Source organism: Eretmochelys imbricata, chromosome 22 (assembly GCF_965152235.1).
Source record: "Eretmochelys imbricata isolate rEreImb1 chromosome 22, rEreImb1.hap1, whole genome shotgun sequence".
Lineage (NCBI taxonomy): Eukaryota > Metazoa > Chordata > Testudines > Cheloniidae > Eretmochelys > Eretmochelys imbricata.
In genome coordinates, this window is record NC_135593.1 from 12081090 (window position 1) to 12099854 (window position 18765).

The window sequence follows — 18765 nt, forward strand, 5'->3', positions numbered from 1 at the left end:
GACATACATTCTGTGGCCTTCATCATTACAATATCTGGTTGTCTTCTATTTGTCCCTCTCCCTGTCAGCTAATGGCCAGCTCCTGCAAAGAGGTTCACATGGGCAGCATCTTGCACCCCATATGGAGCCCTGTTTAAATCAGTGGAGCTCCATGCAAGCCCCTGCAGCTCTATCTGCAGGATCAGGCCCTAATAGCCTCTCCTGTTTGCTCTCTGTGGCAATCAAGCAAGGAGGGAACTCACAAAATCAATCAATTTTTCTTCAGTTGTTCTGCTTGTTTTTTTTTTTTCTCCTTAGGAAACTAATACTGTGCTTTCAAAGGGGGAAAAAAACAACACCACCACCACCCTGGGAATGCCCCTGAGTGGGGATGTAAATGTGAATTCTGCAGCTTCTCTGCTGACAATGACACTTGTATGTATGTGAATGTCTGTCTGTTTATCTAGTGCATGTATTTTTTTCCAAGGGAGTCTTTGTCTCTGGCCCTTGAGCAACGAGTGCCTAATTTTTCCAGGCTGAATGTTGACTGTCTCCAAACGTAACTATTTTGACACCAGAGAAGTCTGATTGTTTCCCCTCAGAAGGTAGAGCTGCATTATTGCCAGCAGTACGGCTCACCCACATGACTGGCCTTCAATGCTAATCCCAGCTGATGGTAGGGAGGGGCTGTCCTGGGAGGCAGCCATGTGGTTAACATTGTGCACAGTGTATTTTTTTCTCCTCTTCTCTCCTTTTCTTTTCAGACATGCAAAATTGTTCCATACAGCCATAGATGTGTCTCCCTGCTGCACTGCCTCTATCTTTTCTCTTCCAGAAACTCAAGGCCCTGAATTAGCAGGCAGAGAGATCTAAAATCTGCTATTAAATCTGGATGGAAACTGGAAAGGGGATGAATAACAGAAGGCAAGAAAGAGCAAAGTTGGCTATTTTTCTGGCACATGGATGCAATTACATTCAGTGCATTCCAGAGGCGTTCCTTTGAATTCTGTGCAGGTCTGCCTACCATTCCTGGGAGAAAGGAAGAAAAAGGGAGGAAAAGTCTCTCTCTCTCTCCTGGAGACGGAATGTCTGCACTTTCCATCCTCTTTTTAGGTGAGTGGGGCTTTTTTATGGAAATGAAACTTACATTTGCTTTCTCTGGGCAACAGAAAATGCCACAGGGACTAGCAAAGGAGAAGCTCTTGCAAAGAAAAAAAACTTGTAGCAAAGTCTGAGTTTAGAGACTGACTGGCTTAATTTTGTTGTTGGAGTTTTTTTTTTGTTCTTGTTTTAATTATTACCAGGTTTGGGAATGGGAGAATTTTTAAACGTGATTTTGCTTTTGTATGTTTCAATCAAACCCAGTCATTATAGTGGAGTTATTTTTGTTTTTAAAAGGTGCAGCAGTTCTAAGCCATGAACTATTTAGGGGTTTGACTCTTCTTGACAAAACAAAGGTGAAGAAAGTGTCTTTGTTCGAGGGATGGTGTCAAATTTGTTTAACTTTATTTTGTTTCATCCAGGAATTTTAATTTCAGGTTAAAAAAATAAAAAGAGCTTATTGTTTCCAGTAGATGCTGCAGACAGCTCAGATTAGAAACAGATGCGTTAAAGTGCAAGTGGAAGGGAGGTGGGGGAGAGAGATGGGGAAAGGGAGGAGGAGAGGAAGGTAGAGAAAGGCGACGAAGAGAAGGGGGGAAGTGAGACAAAGCAATATGGGATGGAGAGAGGGAGTAGAGAAGGGGGGTGACTGAAGAATGGAAAGGAATGAGGGGTAAAAGAGAAACTGGGGAGAGAGAGGAGTGGAAGTATGAGAAGGAGTGAAAAGAAAGAGGGAGGCAGAGGACAGGAAGGGAAGATGAGTGAAAGAATGAATGGAGGAGAAAGGGGTAAGAAAGGCAGAGAGACTGGAAGGAGGGATGTTTTATTAAAAGACGACCTCTGGAGTAAGGGATTTGCAGCCCTGTGGTATCTGAGGGACCTCGCCTGAGCGACAGGCTCTGAAGCAGACCCTGTCTCCAGAGGCTCCACAGTGCAATGAGTGAGCCTCTGCCTCCATTCCACTCACTAGATTGCACTGACAAGCAGACAGTTCAGCGAGGAAATCTTGTGTCAGGGCCGGACATGGGCTGTGATGGCTGGATCCCCGCCAGCAGACTGAGGTTGGGTGTGAGGGCAAGGTCTCCTCCTCTCTGGGGAGCACAGGGGTACCACAGACTCTGAGGGGCAGGTCAGAGAGCCACCACAATGGCTTGAGATGGGAAGATGAAGATGCTGGAATGGAAGGTCTTGTCTGCTGAGGCTCATAGGTCTGAAAAACAGAGACTAGTCAGCATTCTAGATAGGGCTCCAAGAGACGTGCGACCATCAGTAGAGCTGGCTGAGTAATAATCCCAACTCATGTGTTCCATTCATTTTCCCCTGCTCCATCAGTTGTTACATACATTAATTGCGAACAAAGGTTTTCGTCACTCGAGTGTAAGGTTTCCTCGGCGGGGACGTGGGCTGGAGTGCCAGAGACTGCTGGAGGCAGCTCAGAGACGCTGCAAAGTCTGCAGCAGAAGTGCGAGTAGGAGCTTGTCCCTTCTGCGCATTAGCCTCAGCCTTTCTGTCTCCACATGCTGAGGGTGTTCGAGAGACTCTGATAGTCTTTACCCCAGTGCCTTTGGAAGGCCATGTGCTAACAGCCAGGCTCCTCTGAAAAGGGTCAGTACTGGGTCTGCCATAGAACCACTACCATATTTGCACTACCTAGCCTAGTTTTATCAGTGGTTAAAGTTAATTCAAGTAGCAGAGGAAGACAGTGCACTAGCTGAGGAGGAGGGGGAATTGTGCAGAGCACTGCTTGCCCCAGCCAGTGGGCGGAAGGGGGGCAGTAATTTCCCCCCACTTTAATCACTGAGTCTTATTAAGGTGGCTACACATGTTGGACGGACAGGAAGACAGAATTCAGCCTTAGCTACATTTATACTTCGCATTGCTGTCGCAACCCTTATCCAAGAGTCCCAAATAACTAATGCTTATTTGCATTCTAATAGTTTCTAGAGGCCCCATTGTGCTAGGTGCTGTATCCGTGCAGGGCTCTAACTATAGATACATACAACATTTGCATCTGCATCCGATCCGCAAACATGGTCAGTGTGTGGATATCCACAGATTTGAAGGGCTCTACCTATAGTGAAAGATGGTCCCTGCCCTAAAGAGCTTATAGTTTAAATAATCATGAATGAATGAAGTCTTACCATCCCTTTGTGTATCTTGGAAGTATTTTTACCCCCATTCTGGAAGAGGGGTAAGTTAAGAGACTTCCTCATGATCATAGCAGAGGTGGGAATAGAACCCAGTTCTCCTAGTCCTCTCATCTCAGCCACAAAATTGCCCTGCACCTCTTTTGTCCTTTGTCTCTTCTGCCCCCACTGTACCTGCTCTGTAGATAAATAGAGAAATTCAGTCTTCAGGAACTGTAAGTCCAGCCCCTTATTCACTAATAATATGCTTCAGAGAAAAATAAGAAGGGACCCTGGCTCCTCTTCTTGTGATCCAGACATCGGGGTGAGATACAGGGAGGCTGGAGAACCTCATTCGCTAGCCGAAAGCAATCCACTTGTAACTATGTTTTTGAAGCTCCAACAGCCCACTTCTCTTATCACTGTTAAAGCAAAGGGAATAGCTTGGGATAGCATTTGAAAGACACAAGCAAGGGCTGGGAGGAGTGTAGTCGAGGGGAAGAGAAGCACAGCTTGGTTTTCCATTATTATTAAACGTGTCTATAGCACTGCCAAGATGTGCTGTGCTTTACGGACAGGATGAGGGATGGTCCCTGCCCCAAAACAGGCTAATGGAGATAAACCAGCAGTTCGGGTAAAGATGGGAGGGGAGTCAATGGTGAGAAACAGGAGCAAATGACTCTTGGAAGAAGGGAGATTTAAAGAAGGGAGGTTGTGCTCTTAAAAGAGAAGAGTAAGAGACTTTTCCAAGTATGGGGCAGAGCATGAGCGAAAGGCATGAATCAGAGAGTGGGTGGAGGGAACAGCAAAAAGAGAAGTGGGACAAAAATGTGACGTGTTTCTAGCTCTGGAGGCATTGGATTCCAATCTTAATCACCCGAGAGCTGGTTGAAAGTTTGCTTTCAAATTGTGTTGTCAACAAAAATGGCTTTTGGATCAAAATGTAAATGTCTGTGGGAAATGTCCATTTTTGATGACTTTTCTCAAAAACCTGAACACTGTAATTTTTTTTTCACCTCTTTGGCAACTAAAAGCTGAAAACAATCATCCAGTTAAGCAAATATTTTCAATAAAACCAAAACATTTTGCTTAAATGACTGAATTTTTTGGTGCCAAAAGTGAAAAAATTCAGTTTTGAGATTTTTGGGTTTTTTCAGTGAAAAGCCCCCTACCCCCTCACCCAATTGTAGAAAATTTGAGGAAGATGAAAATGGTTTTTTTGTTAATTTTTCACATGAAAAAAAATCATATCAGTTTCACATTGGTATAATTATGTTGACTGCAGAAGACTTACTTTGGATTTACAATAGTATGAATAAAAACAGAATGAGGACCTTCAATGTACCCAACTGAAGGGAACATGGTGGCAACATTTCACTAGAGGTGAATGGAAAAATTCTGCCAAAATGAAATTTCAGTGGAAAAAGAGGGTAAAGGGGAAGTCTTTCTGCAAAAATTGTCTTCCATTTTCCAACCAGTTCCAGAACTGTCATCCCATTGAAAAATATTCCCATTCAAAAGAAATTCCTTGTAAAAATGTGCATTAGTACATGCAATTTTTAGACATTTTGGGTCAAATTCAGGCCTGGTGTAAGTGGCTGCAACTACCTTAACTTACACTAGAGCTAAATTTGGCCCCTTTATCTTGGGAAAGGTTTCATGAATCACAAAGCTAGAAAATATTCCCAGGTGCTCCATACTAGAGACATAACAGATGTTGGCAACCACACTGGCTGTGTCTAGCTTCAGAGATAGGTGGGTTCTAGACCCAAAAGAGTATAAGATTTGCCCGACCAGATCAGATCATTCATCCATCTAGTCTAGCATCCTGCCTCTTACAGTGGCTGAGACATGATGCTTCAGAGAGATGTGAAACCCACCCTAATGTCCTAAGTGCTGCTGCCTTGTTGTATGGCAAGAGTACTTACAAATCAGTAGATAAACTGCCTCATAGATCTGCACAGTGGAGATAACCTCCCTGTCGGAACTTTAGCAATTTATTACATGGAAAATTAATCTGGGGGAAGTATTCATAGCTTCTTTTAATGTTACTGACCAGCTGGAGGCAAAGAAGAACCAGCGCCATGTGACCAGTCTGCTCTCTGCTTGGGTCACAGCCTGAGAGCAACTGCTGTATGTACTATCTTTTGGGGGGATGTTGGAGGTGAGAGAGACAGGATTAGGTTGTAATGAATTTTAAGGGGACTCTTTATTTGGCTGCTGGACATGGACAGACCCTGTGGGTCTCTCTAGCTCCCTGATAAACTGATACAGTTAGTGTTGCTTCAAGGTGCCACACAGGTTCTCCCCAAGACCTGGCCTGAATTAAGCAGACATGGAAGGGACTACAGGGTGACTACACTACATTATACATTCTCCATAAACACCTTCTAAAGCATGAAATGTGATTCATCTTTATCATAATCTTGACTCTGACTTCCAAATACTCACTATCACTTAGCATCTTCAAAGCTCTTTACAAGTGCTAATTAATCCCCACAACACTCTCAGTAAGTATTGTTATCCCCATTTTACAGATAGGGAAGCACCCAGTGGGTAAGTAACTCAACCAAGGTTATGCAGAGAATCCTTGACAAAGAAAAGTTAAAACTAAAGCGGGTCAAGAATTCCTCCCCAGCCTGCCTCCCATGAAAAATAAAGAGTTTTGTGAAAAAAAATCTTAATTTTTGCATGTGTTTTTGTTGAAAACCCCTAAAATGTGCATGGGTGTTTGGTCTGTTTTCTGCAAACAATCCGCCAAATATCTCCATTTAAAATGAGTTTTTGATGAAAACTTGAAAAAAAATGGACAAAACCCCCTAGAAATGTTTTTGGGAAGAAAAATATCTACTTAACACTCTGGAACTCCTGGCAGGAGCACAGGGCTGGGACATATTAGATCGCACTTCAGTCTCTAGAGGCAACATATGACACAACCTGACTATGTGTAATAAAGAGGTGTTTTTCTGGCGTCTGGTCTGATTTCATAGCACTGTGTTGAGCTCTGTCCACTGACTCTCTGATATCAAGGAAGTATTTCAGTGTTGTCCCAAGGGTCCACAGTTAGTGAATCAAACTCCAAGACTCCTGTAGTCTCGCTGTATGGAAAAAGGTTATGGTGAAAATCCCTCTAGGGCCAGGTGGCATGATCACAGCTGTCCCAGAATGGAGTGGGCAGGTCTGACAGAGGATGTGCAGTTTCTTATATACTCACCAGAGTTCCAGGATGCATCTTCTGGCATAAAATGGAGGCTTTTCTGATGCATTTAGGAACTGCATGCCTGATCACACTAAAGCAGATCAGGGGTCTGTCATAAAGGCTATACATCCTGCTCCTAGTGGGGGAAGTTGTTATTGGTGTTAATGGGCACAGGGAAGAGTTGTACATGAATTAACAGAGAGGGAAGGGTAACTCCCAAACTCTGAGCTGACTCTGTCATCTCCTTTTCTCATACTGTGCCAAATGCTCAGATGGTGTAAATTAGCATAGCCCCTATGATTTAAGCGAAACTATGCTAGCATACACCAGCTCTGGATCTGGCTTATTACCTCCAAACTAATCAGAATGGGGAATAGTCTTGGTCTGTGCTTTAGATCTATTTAATCTCTTCATCTCAGACATTGCTAATGCTCCCATCATTGCAATATATGTGCGCTACATGGCAGGGTCATCAGTTCTTCTTAAAAAATAAACTCTTCAGTTTATCTTATTTGCTGACATATCTTTCTTTCTTTAGAATCAAAGTCTGTGATATTTGCATGTTTGATAAATTAGGATTTGTTTGATATCCAACAGCACAGGCCTGAAGTTACACCACACCAGGCTGTGAGTGAGAAGATCTCATAAACTAGGCTAGGTCAGGATTTGGATGGGAGATCTGCGAAGGAAAGCCTAGCGCTAGAGAAAGATCTGCGAAGGAAAGCCCAGCGCTAGAGAAAGTGGTGTCAGAGACAGTACTGAACCAGCAGGGTGGTCTGGCATGCTGTGTTCCTGAGGACACCATCTTTCAGAGAGAACATAAAACTAGAGTTGTCATTATCTATTGTTAAAGATTCCATAAAACTTCTCACAAGGCTATAGTGTTGTTACTGTCAAATTCCAGCTGAGTACTTGCAGTCTTCCTACCAACAATTTTCTCCAGAAGTTTCAACAGGATAAAATATTCTCTCTGTCTCCCAGATTGTTATGCTGATGTGTTTCACCCCAGCCTACTCCTGCACTATGTGATGGGGAAGTTATGCATCTTGTATCCGTATACGTATTGTAAAATGCTTTGGGATCCTTCTGGATGAAAGGTGCTATAGAAATGTAAAATCATGTGATCTTAAATAGACCTGACTGCTGGACGCTCATTAAAAAGTTTTTTTTTGTTTGCTTTGCTATTAATCTGCCAGTTCATTAGTTAACTGACGAAAATCTTTGGATAACATCATGGTGCTATGAATATTCCATTTATTGAGTTCCTTTGAAAAGTTATAATTGGTAAGCATTAGCACTGTTGACACACTTTCCTCATGCATCCCCATCTGTCTGTCTTTATCTACCTGTTGTCTCTTCAGAAGAAGAAAAGGAGGACTTGTGGCACCTTACAGACTAACAAATTTATTTGAGCATAAGCTTTCGTGAGCTACACGAATTGAGTTTATGCTCACATAAATTTGCTAGTCTCTAAGGTGCCACAAGCACTCCTTTTCTTTTTACGGATACAGACTAACACGGCTGCTACTCTGAAACCTGTTGTCTCTTGTTTTCTACTTAGATGGTAAGCTCTTTGAGGCAGGGGCTATCTTTTTATTCTGTTTGTTCAATGCCTAGTGCAATAGGATGCTGGCCCATGACAGGGGCTGCTAAGCACTAGCACAATAAGAAGAAGAATGAATCTGAAGTAGCCACAGATATACATTTATGTCATGGGAAAGAACCTAAAGGAAACAAGAAAACATATACCAACTGTTCCATCCACCAATGATGTGCGTTTACATCTAGGGTGAGGCATGGAAGCTATTTAACAGTACATAGTGGTGCGTGTGAAGATTAGGAAAGTAAGTGAAGAAAAGCAACCTATCCATTTGAAACTGCGGGGGCAATTCAAAGTGGCTGATGTAATTAAGTGAGTTGAAATCTGGTTAGACATCAGTGTTAACACTCCTTGTGAAAGGCACCACAGGACCTTTTATAACTGGTCTGAAATAGAGTAGAACTGGTCCAAAAGTCTCCGTTTATATATATTTTTACAGAAAATGGCCTTTGTATTCTAAGTGAAATTTTTTGTTTCATATGAAATTTTTCAAATTTTCAACAAAAAGAAATATTTTAAAAAATTGTCTTTCACCCCCTTTTTTTCCCCCCTCCCCATGTTGCCACTGGAAAAGGAGCACAAACTGGAATGCCAAAGGATTTTTACTAGAGGTAAAAAATCACAGGAAAAGAAAAGAAAACTTTTCTAAATTGTCCATGGAAAAACAACTGGGATTTTTCCATCACCCCCACACAGGCCCTTGCTTTCATGTCTCCTTTGTGTAATCTGTCATCTGTTTATGGGGTGTTGGCACTGTTTAGAAAGAAGCCTTGTGAAATTGCAGCACAACTTCCCAGAAATGTTCATCCTTGCACAACTGGCTCCTAAGGAAGGAGAGCTCTTTCTGTTTATCCTCATGATTGCAACAAATACCTCTGCTTCCCTCATGGCAAATACAGGGGTTTTATAAGGAGGACAGATAGGCTGGGAATTTGGGGATGTTTGAATCTTCAGGAATTGCCTGGGGAAAGAATGTAAACAAGCACCCTGATAAAGCTTTCAGCGTGTGTGGGAGGGACAGGATGTTAAAGTTAACTGGAATTATGCATGAGTAAGGACTGCAGGATTGGCCCCAATGTATTTCTTGCAAGAGGGGGTGTGTGTGGGTGCACGCTCATGCTCAGGTTCTGCCTCTGTGCTTGATCCCTAGAGGAAAGGCGTCTGTTACAGCACTGGCAGAGGCGTTGTAGTTCAAGCTGCAGCCGTTAATGCTCTTAGTTCTGGAGGTCTGTGATTCAATCCACAGTGTGTCAGCCAAGATGGTGGCCATTGCTATATCCTCTGCATGCAAGCAGGAATGACTGATGGACGCGTGTGTGAACTTATGCACATGTGACTGCGTGTGTATTATGTGTGCGACTCCCTGTGTGTTTTGAGTGTGCTGGCACGTGTGTTACAAAGCAGAGGCATTCTGGCTGCAGTGTAAACTTGGCGCCCGTCCTATCTCAAAGATGAACGGGTCTTTTTCAGACGGGTTCTTCGTCCGTTTTTAGAAAATTGTTAGTTTCCAAAAGTGTCTCAGCAAAGAGGCTTGCGTGAAGTCAGGTCACTAGGGGTATGTCTGCACGGCAATTAGACACCAGCGGCTGGCCTGTGCCAGCTGACTTGGGCCGCAAAACTGTGGTTTAGTAGTTCAGGCTCGGTCGGGCTTACGGGGCTAGGGCTCTGGGACCCTCCCCGCACACGGTTATGAATACATACTCGGAAGACTCAAAGGGAGGGGGATCAGGAAAGGTAACATCATGAAGCATGAATAATGGCAAAGGTATAGATTAAAAGTGTCCCCTAAGGGCTTCTTGCCAGCAATGGGAATGGGAATTAGCAGAAAAAAGGAGAACACAGTGTATTATTTCTCTCATTTACCCTGGCTATCATCTCCTCCCTTTTATACCTACCCTCCCTAACAGTACTGGCTGGAATGGTAGCTGTGACCGAGCGGCGCTCTAGTGGTAAGAGCACAAGACTCCAAGACAGGAGTTTTTAATGCTGGTTTGGATGCTGACTCTTCCTGGGAAAGCCACTTATTATTTGTATTATTGTAACACCTGAGAGCCTCAGTCATGGACCAGGATCCCATTGTGCTAGGTTCTGTACAAACACTGGACAAAAAATGGTTCCTGCTTACAAACAGGAACAGCTTACAATTTAAGTATAAAACAAAAAATAACGGACGGATTGAGACAGACAGGTGGGGGGAAGACAAGTAAACAATGAGACAGTATTAGTCAGCATGACAGGAAGTGGTCTCAAAATGCTAGCAGCCAAACCCTTCTCAAGGTTTTTGTAAGCACTTAGCCTCACTGAGCTTCAGTTTTCCAATATGTAAAATGAGGTTGGTTCTCCCTTACAGATGGATTAATGTTTAGAAAGTATATTGCAGATGGTAAATATGATGACTGGATAGGGTATCAAACAAGTTCTCTTCTGAAAGCCTCATCTGCACCTTCCAGGAAAGGGCTGGGTTGTTTCTGGAAGGCAAATGTTCTTCTAGCTCATCACCTGTCTTAAAGGGCAAGGGCAAGGGCTTCGCTTGTGTATGCCAGAATCCTTCTCCTGCAAAGATCATTGCACATTAATGGGTGCATTTCCAGCCTGGCTTCCTTTTTCTCATATGTAGATTATCCCCCTTTTTTTGTGCCTACAAAATGAATTTTGGGCACAAATCAGAGTGTGTGTGGTTGCAGCCGATTTGTCCCCACAATTGACTAGGGAGAGAGGCAGGAACTCAGATCTGAGCCTGTAGTTTGTCTGTGGAAAAAGGTCACTGCAAATTTTATGGGCAGGCAAGCTGCATCTGCAGAAGGAGGCTGCCCTCCTGAAACTGAAAGGTGGGCCCAGTTAAAAGAGAATAATGAGGAGGAGAGGATGGGTTTTATTCTAACTGCAGTGCCAAACTACTGCTACTTTCCACTCCTATAGATCTTTCATAATAAGGAACTAAGAGGACTTTTACAAGCTAATTAGTGTTGCCTCACAGTTCTCTGTGGGGTGAAGAAGTGTTATTAGCCCTATTTTAGAGAGGACTAAGGTGTGGCACAAACCATTGCCCAAGACCACACAGTGACTGAGTGGAACAGCTGAGAATGTAGAACCCAAAAGTCCTGACTCCCAATCTTCTGCTTCAACCACTGCTGTGTCCTGTTCTGATACTTCCTGAAACATACCCAGCTGCACATAGCTGAATTAGTAAAGGCCAACGAATAAATGCATGGGAATCATTACAATAGGCAGAAAAGCTTTTCATACTGATGTGAATTAACTCTTACTGGAGGGATGACTTCAAAGGGGAACAGGAGAAGTCTGATTTGGCCCTTGCTTCCTGCTAAAATTACTCAACAATTAGTATAAAAAATGATGGTGGGGTTTATAACATGGACACATTGCCAATAGATACTGTTCTGACTGCATGAATGACACAGTATAGTTTTATTAAGAGAATGCCCCCAAGAAAATTAATTTGCGGCTCCATATCTTTGTTCCCTTTATTGTTTTGTTCCACATTTGGGCAGGGACTGTCTAAACATTCCACGTAGAGTACTTATAATGCTCCCTTTACTGTCATCTCTGAGCACCTCACAGTCTGCCTGTATTTACCCTCACAACCCCCCTGGGAGGTAGGGGAGTGCTATTATTCCCATTTTATAGATGGGGAACTGAGGCACAGAGAGATTGTGGCTACACTATGAGCCAGGGCTGTGATTCCCATATGTGGACATACTCTTGCTGAACTGGTGTGCTAAAAATAGGAGTATAACCGCAGTATTGTACTTGCTACCTCAACTACAAACACACCTGAACCCTGAGGGCATATACTGGGAGCTGCTAGTCTGTGCCATTACAGCGACAATACTATCTTAGCATGTTAGCTTGATGACAGCTAGCACAAGTATGTCCACCGGAGCTGGGAATTACACATATGGGTTTGTTTCTGTAGCAGCTGGGAGGGTGTTCCCCTGCATAGATTGATAGACACGCTAGTGGACTATTGGAAGTCTGTGGTCAAACGGGGACTTGAAGCTGATGCTTTACCCACTGTAACACCTTTCTTCTTTGGGTCAATCTGTAATAAGGGAGGAAGACTGATGCCCTTATTTTAAAAAAAAAAAATGCACACCAGGAGATACGGGTTCAGTTCCCAGCTCTCCTACAGACGTTGGCCAACTCACACAGTGTCTCAGTTCCTCATCTGCTTGTGCACTGTACTCTTTTCTTGACTATTAAGGCTGAACCTTCTTTGGGGCCAGGACTCTCTTTTTTACAATGTGTCTGTACAACATGCTGTTCAATGGGGCCCCAATCTTGGTTGGGTCCTTCAGGCACTACAAAATATAAATCATCATCATGATAAGAACCACTCGGTTCCCTTCCCCATTTGCTCTTTAGTAAAAGCATCAGCAGGAGGTGGTTTTCCTGTATTCAGAATATTTATGAGATATGTGTTGGCTGGATCTCACAGCTCAGCCTGTCGAGGAGATACACAGAGAGAGAGAGAGAGAGAGAGAGAGAGAGAGAGACTCTCTCTCTTTATATATATGTATGTGTGTGTATAAAATTTTATCAAGGCTCATAGATATATCTATGAGCCTTCATAAAATTTCAGCAGCTACGGAAATGTTTAGTATAGAAATGAACTCTATCTGTTAGCACAGGAATGCACAGCACTAGGAAACCACGGAAGGCAGGAGGGATCTTCCATATACCAGATAGAGCTTGGCATATCAAACTAAAACACAGAGTCAGGCTTTTTTTTTTCCATTTCAGAAAAAAAAATCACAGGGTTTTCAACCTTGAAGGCAAATCACTTTGTGACTTCATTGTTTAAATTTAGGTTTTGTTTTGCGGGGGGGGGGGAATCATTAGACTTCAAGCAAAAGCCTCATAGCCCAGGGACTGTCACTTCTGATTACTTCCAGTGACACTTCCAATTATTTCCAATCACAATTCCAGGGACAAGAGGGAAACAGAGCCAGATTCTCCAACATCAGGCTTTCTGAACAAAGGACCATTTATCAGACCACTGCAGAAAGGGAAGTACCAGGCCAGATTCTGAGTTCAGTTACATCAGAGTAAATCCATTGCAATTGGAGTCAAAGCCATTGCATCTTTGAATAACAGAAGAACACTAGGAATCAAGGGTTCTGTTCCTGACTCTAGCACTGATATGTTTGGTAACACGAGGCAAGTCATTTTCCCTGTCTGTGCCTCAGTTTCCCCAGATGTAAAAGTGGGATAGAATGCACTTCAGAGAGGCTGCACAAAGCTTAATGGATGTTGAAGTGCTTTAAAGACCTTATATGAAAGGGGCTGCAGAAATGCAAAACTATTATTGTTTAGAAAGAGATTGCTGGGAACAGGAGACCAATGTCTCTGCTGGGGAAACGCCATTGACCTTAATGGAGATATGCCAACAGAGAATTTGGCCCAATTGTAATTTAGGAGATACTTGCCATTGTATCATTTAATAAGCCTCCCCAATAACGGACAGCTAGAGAAAGAAAGAAGAATGACTGATGCATGTGTTAGTGATTATAATTCCTCAGGGCTTGCGCCTTGCAGCCTTGAAACAGAAGGCAGCTGCTGCTCTCCCCAGTGGCAGTGTCAGGCAACGATGCACCCCAAATGTGTCCCAGTTCAACTCATTAAATTGTGCATAGCACAAGTAACAGGTTCAGTGGTCAAGAACCATGCGGTCAGAGTGGAAGGAGCCACCACTAATCGGGGCCTGCCCAGGGGAAAATGAGAAGGATGTTTTACTTCAGCCTGGTAATGCAACCGTCTCATCATTTTCTGACCTGTAATGTCAGATGATGACAATGCAGCATTGGGCCAATCATGCCTTTAGGCATTTCTGGATTTAAAGGGCCAGATTCTCCATTTCCCTCCTGTGATTCCACCGCTATTCCTGATATACACCAGTTCAAGTGAGAGCAGAATCAAGGTCCAAATTATAAACCCTGTCTTCAGCTTCGGTGCATTAGATCTTTGCATAACATAAAGCTGTTTTCACTTTCCTGACTTGACAGACACTTTAATTAATTGTGACTTTAGAGTACCACAGGCCAATTCCCAGCAGAACTGCGTCTCCGAGGTTGGGGATCAACAGTGAAGCAGGCTGTATTCCTACTGCCTAGGAGTTTGGACCAGCTCTGTGGCAAGATGAAACCAGCCACTAGAGCTGGTAAAAAGTTCCTTTTTGTTTTAGAATGTTAGTAATAGCACCAGTGCCTTGGCCAAATTCCACTTCTGCTTATTACTTGCTACTAACCTAAATTCCTGCCACAGATGAATGTGGCATGCCTCACTTTGGTTTTGGTCCTAGACTGCTGTGCGCTGTGAAGCAGCCATTGTTTTCCACCCCAGAGGAAGGTGAAGTGATTTCAGTATCTATGTCTATCTGATCAAATCTATTCTTCTGTAAAGTACCCTGGAATGGAAGGTGCTATATATAAATGTAAGATGATATTATTTGGCACATTAAGCACAAGCAGTGGAGTGCATAGATATTTTTGTCATCAAAGTTCAGAAATTCACTTTCAGATCAGTGGCTTTGGCATTATTATTGGTCCAAGGCCTTCAAAATCTAGCCAGACATCAGCACTGAAGTCTTTGCTTTTTTTTTTCTTCTCGGATTTCTCAGCTTCTGTGCCTTCTGGAACAAGCCTAGCTTTCATTACAGGTGCACATCACTGGTGGTGTTTTGAGGTGCTGCTCTCCTGAGAGCCCAGCATTAATAGCCTATGACTTTCAGCATTTCATATGAAGAATTAACAGCTTTACTGAACACATACATTCTGGCTGGACATCTATACGGAACTGACTAGTCCTGTTCCAGTATGGACTGAGCCTTGGTGCAAAACCCATCCCTACTTTGGTTGTTCGAAACTCTTGTTTGGAAACACAATGTGGATTTTTCCAAGACAATGTGGTGAGCAATTTCACATAATTCTGCATTCGGTGCAGCCCGCTATTTTCCATATTTCTTTCCCAAAGTGGAATTTTAGGGAAGTGGGTAGATTTTCTGATGGTTAAAGCAGTAGGCTGGGAGTTGGGATGTCTGGATTCTGTTTCTTGTTCTGCTACTTACTGTGTGACAAGTAATTTAGGCCTCAATTTTTAAAAGTGCCCACTAATTTTGAGTGCCTCTATTTTCAGGTGGCTATCATGAGTCGTCTAGGGCCAGCACCTCTGAAAATGAAGCTCAAGAGGCTGATCCAAAGCCCACTGAACTCAATGGAGAGACTTCCACTGACTTCAGTGGGCTTTAGATCAGGCCCTAGCTGTCTCAGCTAGTGGACACTATTACAAATGTGGGCTTCAGCTTCTGTATGCCTCAACTTCCCACCGGTGAAATGAGAATAATATGCATTTATCTGGTGCAGCTTAAATCATGGTTTTAAAAATGCTTTGAGATCACCATAGAAAAGGTGCTGCAAAAATGCAGGGTATTATTGTGTCAAAGTAAATGAATGGAAAGCCATAGAAGAAGTGATAATAGTGCAGCTGTTAGTTATTTCAGATTCACAATGACCTCGTGCGAGAAAGGTTGAGGACTCTGAGGTCACTTGCTTTGGAACTAATGATCCTGTAATGCACAGTAGTACTTCCTCTAATTACTTATTTTTTTCCTATTTAGTAATGCCCTGGGCATGTTGCTTCCATTGCGGGATTGCTGTGAATGTGCACCCATTAGTAAGCAAAGCCATCTAAAGGGAGTGGAGGCTTCTCTTTTTTTCTGTAGTGACTTCAAGTTCTTCCCAGAATCACTGTTGGATTTCCCCCCTCCCCATTTTTTGAGTGATAAGGCGGGGGGGGGGAGGGGGGAAAGAGCAGCAAGCAAAATCTAAACAGAAGAAACTGGTGGATTGTGGCACCAGATGGAAATACATGGAAATATTATTTAGACTGCAAGCTCTTTCAGATAGGGGCTGTCTTTTTGTTCTTTGTTTGTACAATGCCTAGAACAATGGGATCCTGCTCCATGACTGGGCTTCTAGGCAGTGGTGAGCTGGAGCCGGTTCGCACCGGTTCATGCAAACCGGTTGTTAAATTTTGCAGCCGGTTTAGAACCGGTTGTTAAATGGGTTCGGCAAACTCCAGCCCTTGGGCCGCCGTCCTGTCCGTCCCGCCTGAGCTCTACTCACCCGGCGGCCCTGCGGTCCTTCGGCGGCACTTCGGCGGCGGGTCCTTCAGTTGCTCTGGGTCTTCGGCGGCACTTTGGCGGCACGTCATTCACTGGTTCCGGGTCTTCGGCGGCACTTTGGTGGCGGGCCTTTTAGTGCCACCGAAGACCCGGAGCGCCTGAAGGACGTGCCGCCGAAGACCTGGAGCGACTGAAAGAACCGGTTCTTCAACTTCTCGCATCTCATCGCTGCTTCTCGGTGCTACAGTAACACAAATAATAATAACAATACTGGAATAATAATCATTAATATCAAGTACAGGGTATGGGGGCTGCATGCATTGTGCGCTTATAAGTTAGGAACAGGAGAAGGTCTTCAAGCCTAGCCTTGTGAGTACTCATCTCTCATCACCTTGACAGACAAAATGGGAACTAAGATGTACGGAGCCCACATATGATGGTTTTAACAGGACAAGGACATGTTCAGATACCCTGCTGATGGTCATTGTAACAGGGTGGCTTACACAGGGGCTGGAGACCCTGGCGTTAATCCAGACCTGATTACAGGATGAGCCATGAATTGAATCGGAGGATCCCAAAATAAAAAGAGCAGGAAGCTGCAGGGATGGGGGAAGCCTAGGAGACTGCAGGCATATTTGCAGAGGCTCCAGGGAGCAAGAAGGCTCCTGCAGGGTCAACATGGGGAAAGCTGAAGAAGAAGAGAGTGGGAGAAAGCTCTCCAGTCAGCAAGGCCTGGCAAAGATCCCTGCCCAAATAGGGGAGGGGCTGTAAAGGCCTGTTGCGATGAGGAATATGTGACATTTATTTTGGGTTAATTAAACCAGAGTCACTGAACTGGGCTTGGGGCCTCGATGGTCTCTATGCACAGGAGCACTCAATAAATTGGAACCCAAGAGGGGACTGTTTGAACTTTTGTTGAACGGAGTGAGTTCTTAAAAGGGCCCTCAAGAGGGGAGGGAACAGAGGCAAAATACTGCTGAGGCACTGTTGGACACAAGGGAGTGCTTGATTGACAGTCAGTGGCCATATTGCTACAGTCACTGTTGTAAATGACTGGACAGACAGACAGAAGGCTGTAAGGGCCTTATAGGAAAACCAGTAAAGCCTTAAGGCTATAGGGCAATGTTCTGATTTTTGAAGGTGCCAAGGACACTCAGCTCCCATTAACTTCAAAGAAAGAGGTTTGTTCTGGCTGGAACAAAAAAGATATCCCTAATGCTAAACTAATTTTTAAGTGTACTTTTTTGCCAAAGCTCCCAATTTCTGACAAGTTCCAGACCCTACCAAGGGCTCTTTTACACCACTAGCTCTCAGCAGATAAAGCCACCTCAAGAAATCTAATTGTAACCCACTTTGAGTGTGTGTCTGTCTCTGAGGAGGCCCCCGGCACTTCGTGGGTAAAGTCATAGGAGTTCCAAAACTGGCTTGCAGCCAGAGTTCAGCGGGCCTCCACAGAGTAGCACGAAGACATTGAGGGGGCAGGGAGATGGATTTTCAGGCTGGCAGCGATCACTGGATCTGATGTCCTGTATATCCGAGGCCATAGAATTTCGCTGAGCTTCCCCATATTGAGCCCCATAACTGGTTTCATATTAAAGCATATCTTCCAGAAAGACACCCAGTCTTGATCTGAAGATATCAAGACACAGAAAATCCACCATTTGGTAGTTTAGTCGGAGTGATTGATCACTCTCACTGTGTTTAAAAAAAACAAACAAACAAAAATGGTTCTTGTTCTCACTTTCTCTACTAGGCTGAAGAGCCCTTGAGAATTTTCTTCCTGTGAGGTTTCAGAGTAACAGCCGTGTTATTCTGTATTCGCAAAAAGAAAAGGAGTACTTGTGGCACCTCAAATAAATTGGTTAGTCTCTAAGGTGCCACAAGTACTCCTTTTCTTCTTCCTGTGAGGGTACTTATACACCCTAATCAAGTTACCTCTCAGTCTTCTTTTTGATGATAAACTAATCAGATTGAGCTGTTTAAACTTTTCCCCTTCCTGCCTTTGTTTGCAGGGGTGGTTTTGCTAAAGCAGAGGGATTGCGGGAACGTGGCACTCTGCTGAATTTCTGCTGCCAAGCCTCATATAGTAAGGTGAACTTCACAATTGGCCAAGATTTTCAGAAGCAGCTAGTGATTCCAGGTATACAACTTGATTTCCAGAAGGCTGGTGCTCAGTGCTTTTGGAAAATCAGGCCCTTTAACATATCTTAAGTTGCGGCCCTGAAAATTGAGTTCCCCCGACCCCAAAAGCTAGTCACATTTTTGAAAATGTTCTCCTTCAAATGCATGCTCGCTTTGATCACCACAACCCCACAGATCAGCAAGAATAGTACAGCTTTTTAAATTGAATTCAAGCAAATTTCAGCTGGATTCATATTCTTCTCTCTCGTATATCCAAGTGGGGAGAGCTTCTCTCTCTAAAGGCTCCACTAGGAGGGAAACATGACTGGGGAGAGGAGCTGATATAATTCATGCATGTGGAAGGATTTATTTAACTGGCCTGTTAAATAAATTACTCAAGATGCCAATATCATCTGTCTCCCCTATTAGAGCTCCTTCCTAGAGCAACTAAAGGCAATGGACTGTTCCCAGCCCTTTTTGACTTTTCCATAGCTGAAGC

The 18765-nt window shown here is 43.7% G+C and overlaps 1 protein-coding gene across 1 annotated transcript in view; it reads left to right on the forward strand.

Annotated features, from left to right (window-relative positions):
- Positions 1-942: 942 nt before the first annotated feature.
- CLMP (CXADR like cell adhesion molecule) overlaps positions 943-18765 on the forward strand; it is a 66569-nt gene continuing 48746 nt past the window's right edge. The window contains 2 exon segments of the mRNA XM_077839868.1: positions 943-1041; positions 1044-1092. Coding sequence (XP_077695994.1) covers positions 943-1041; positions 1044-1092 — 148 coding nt within the window.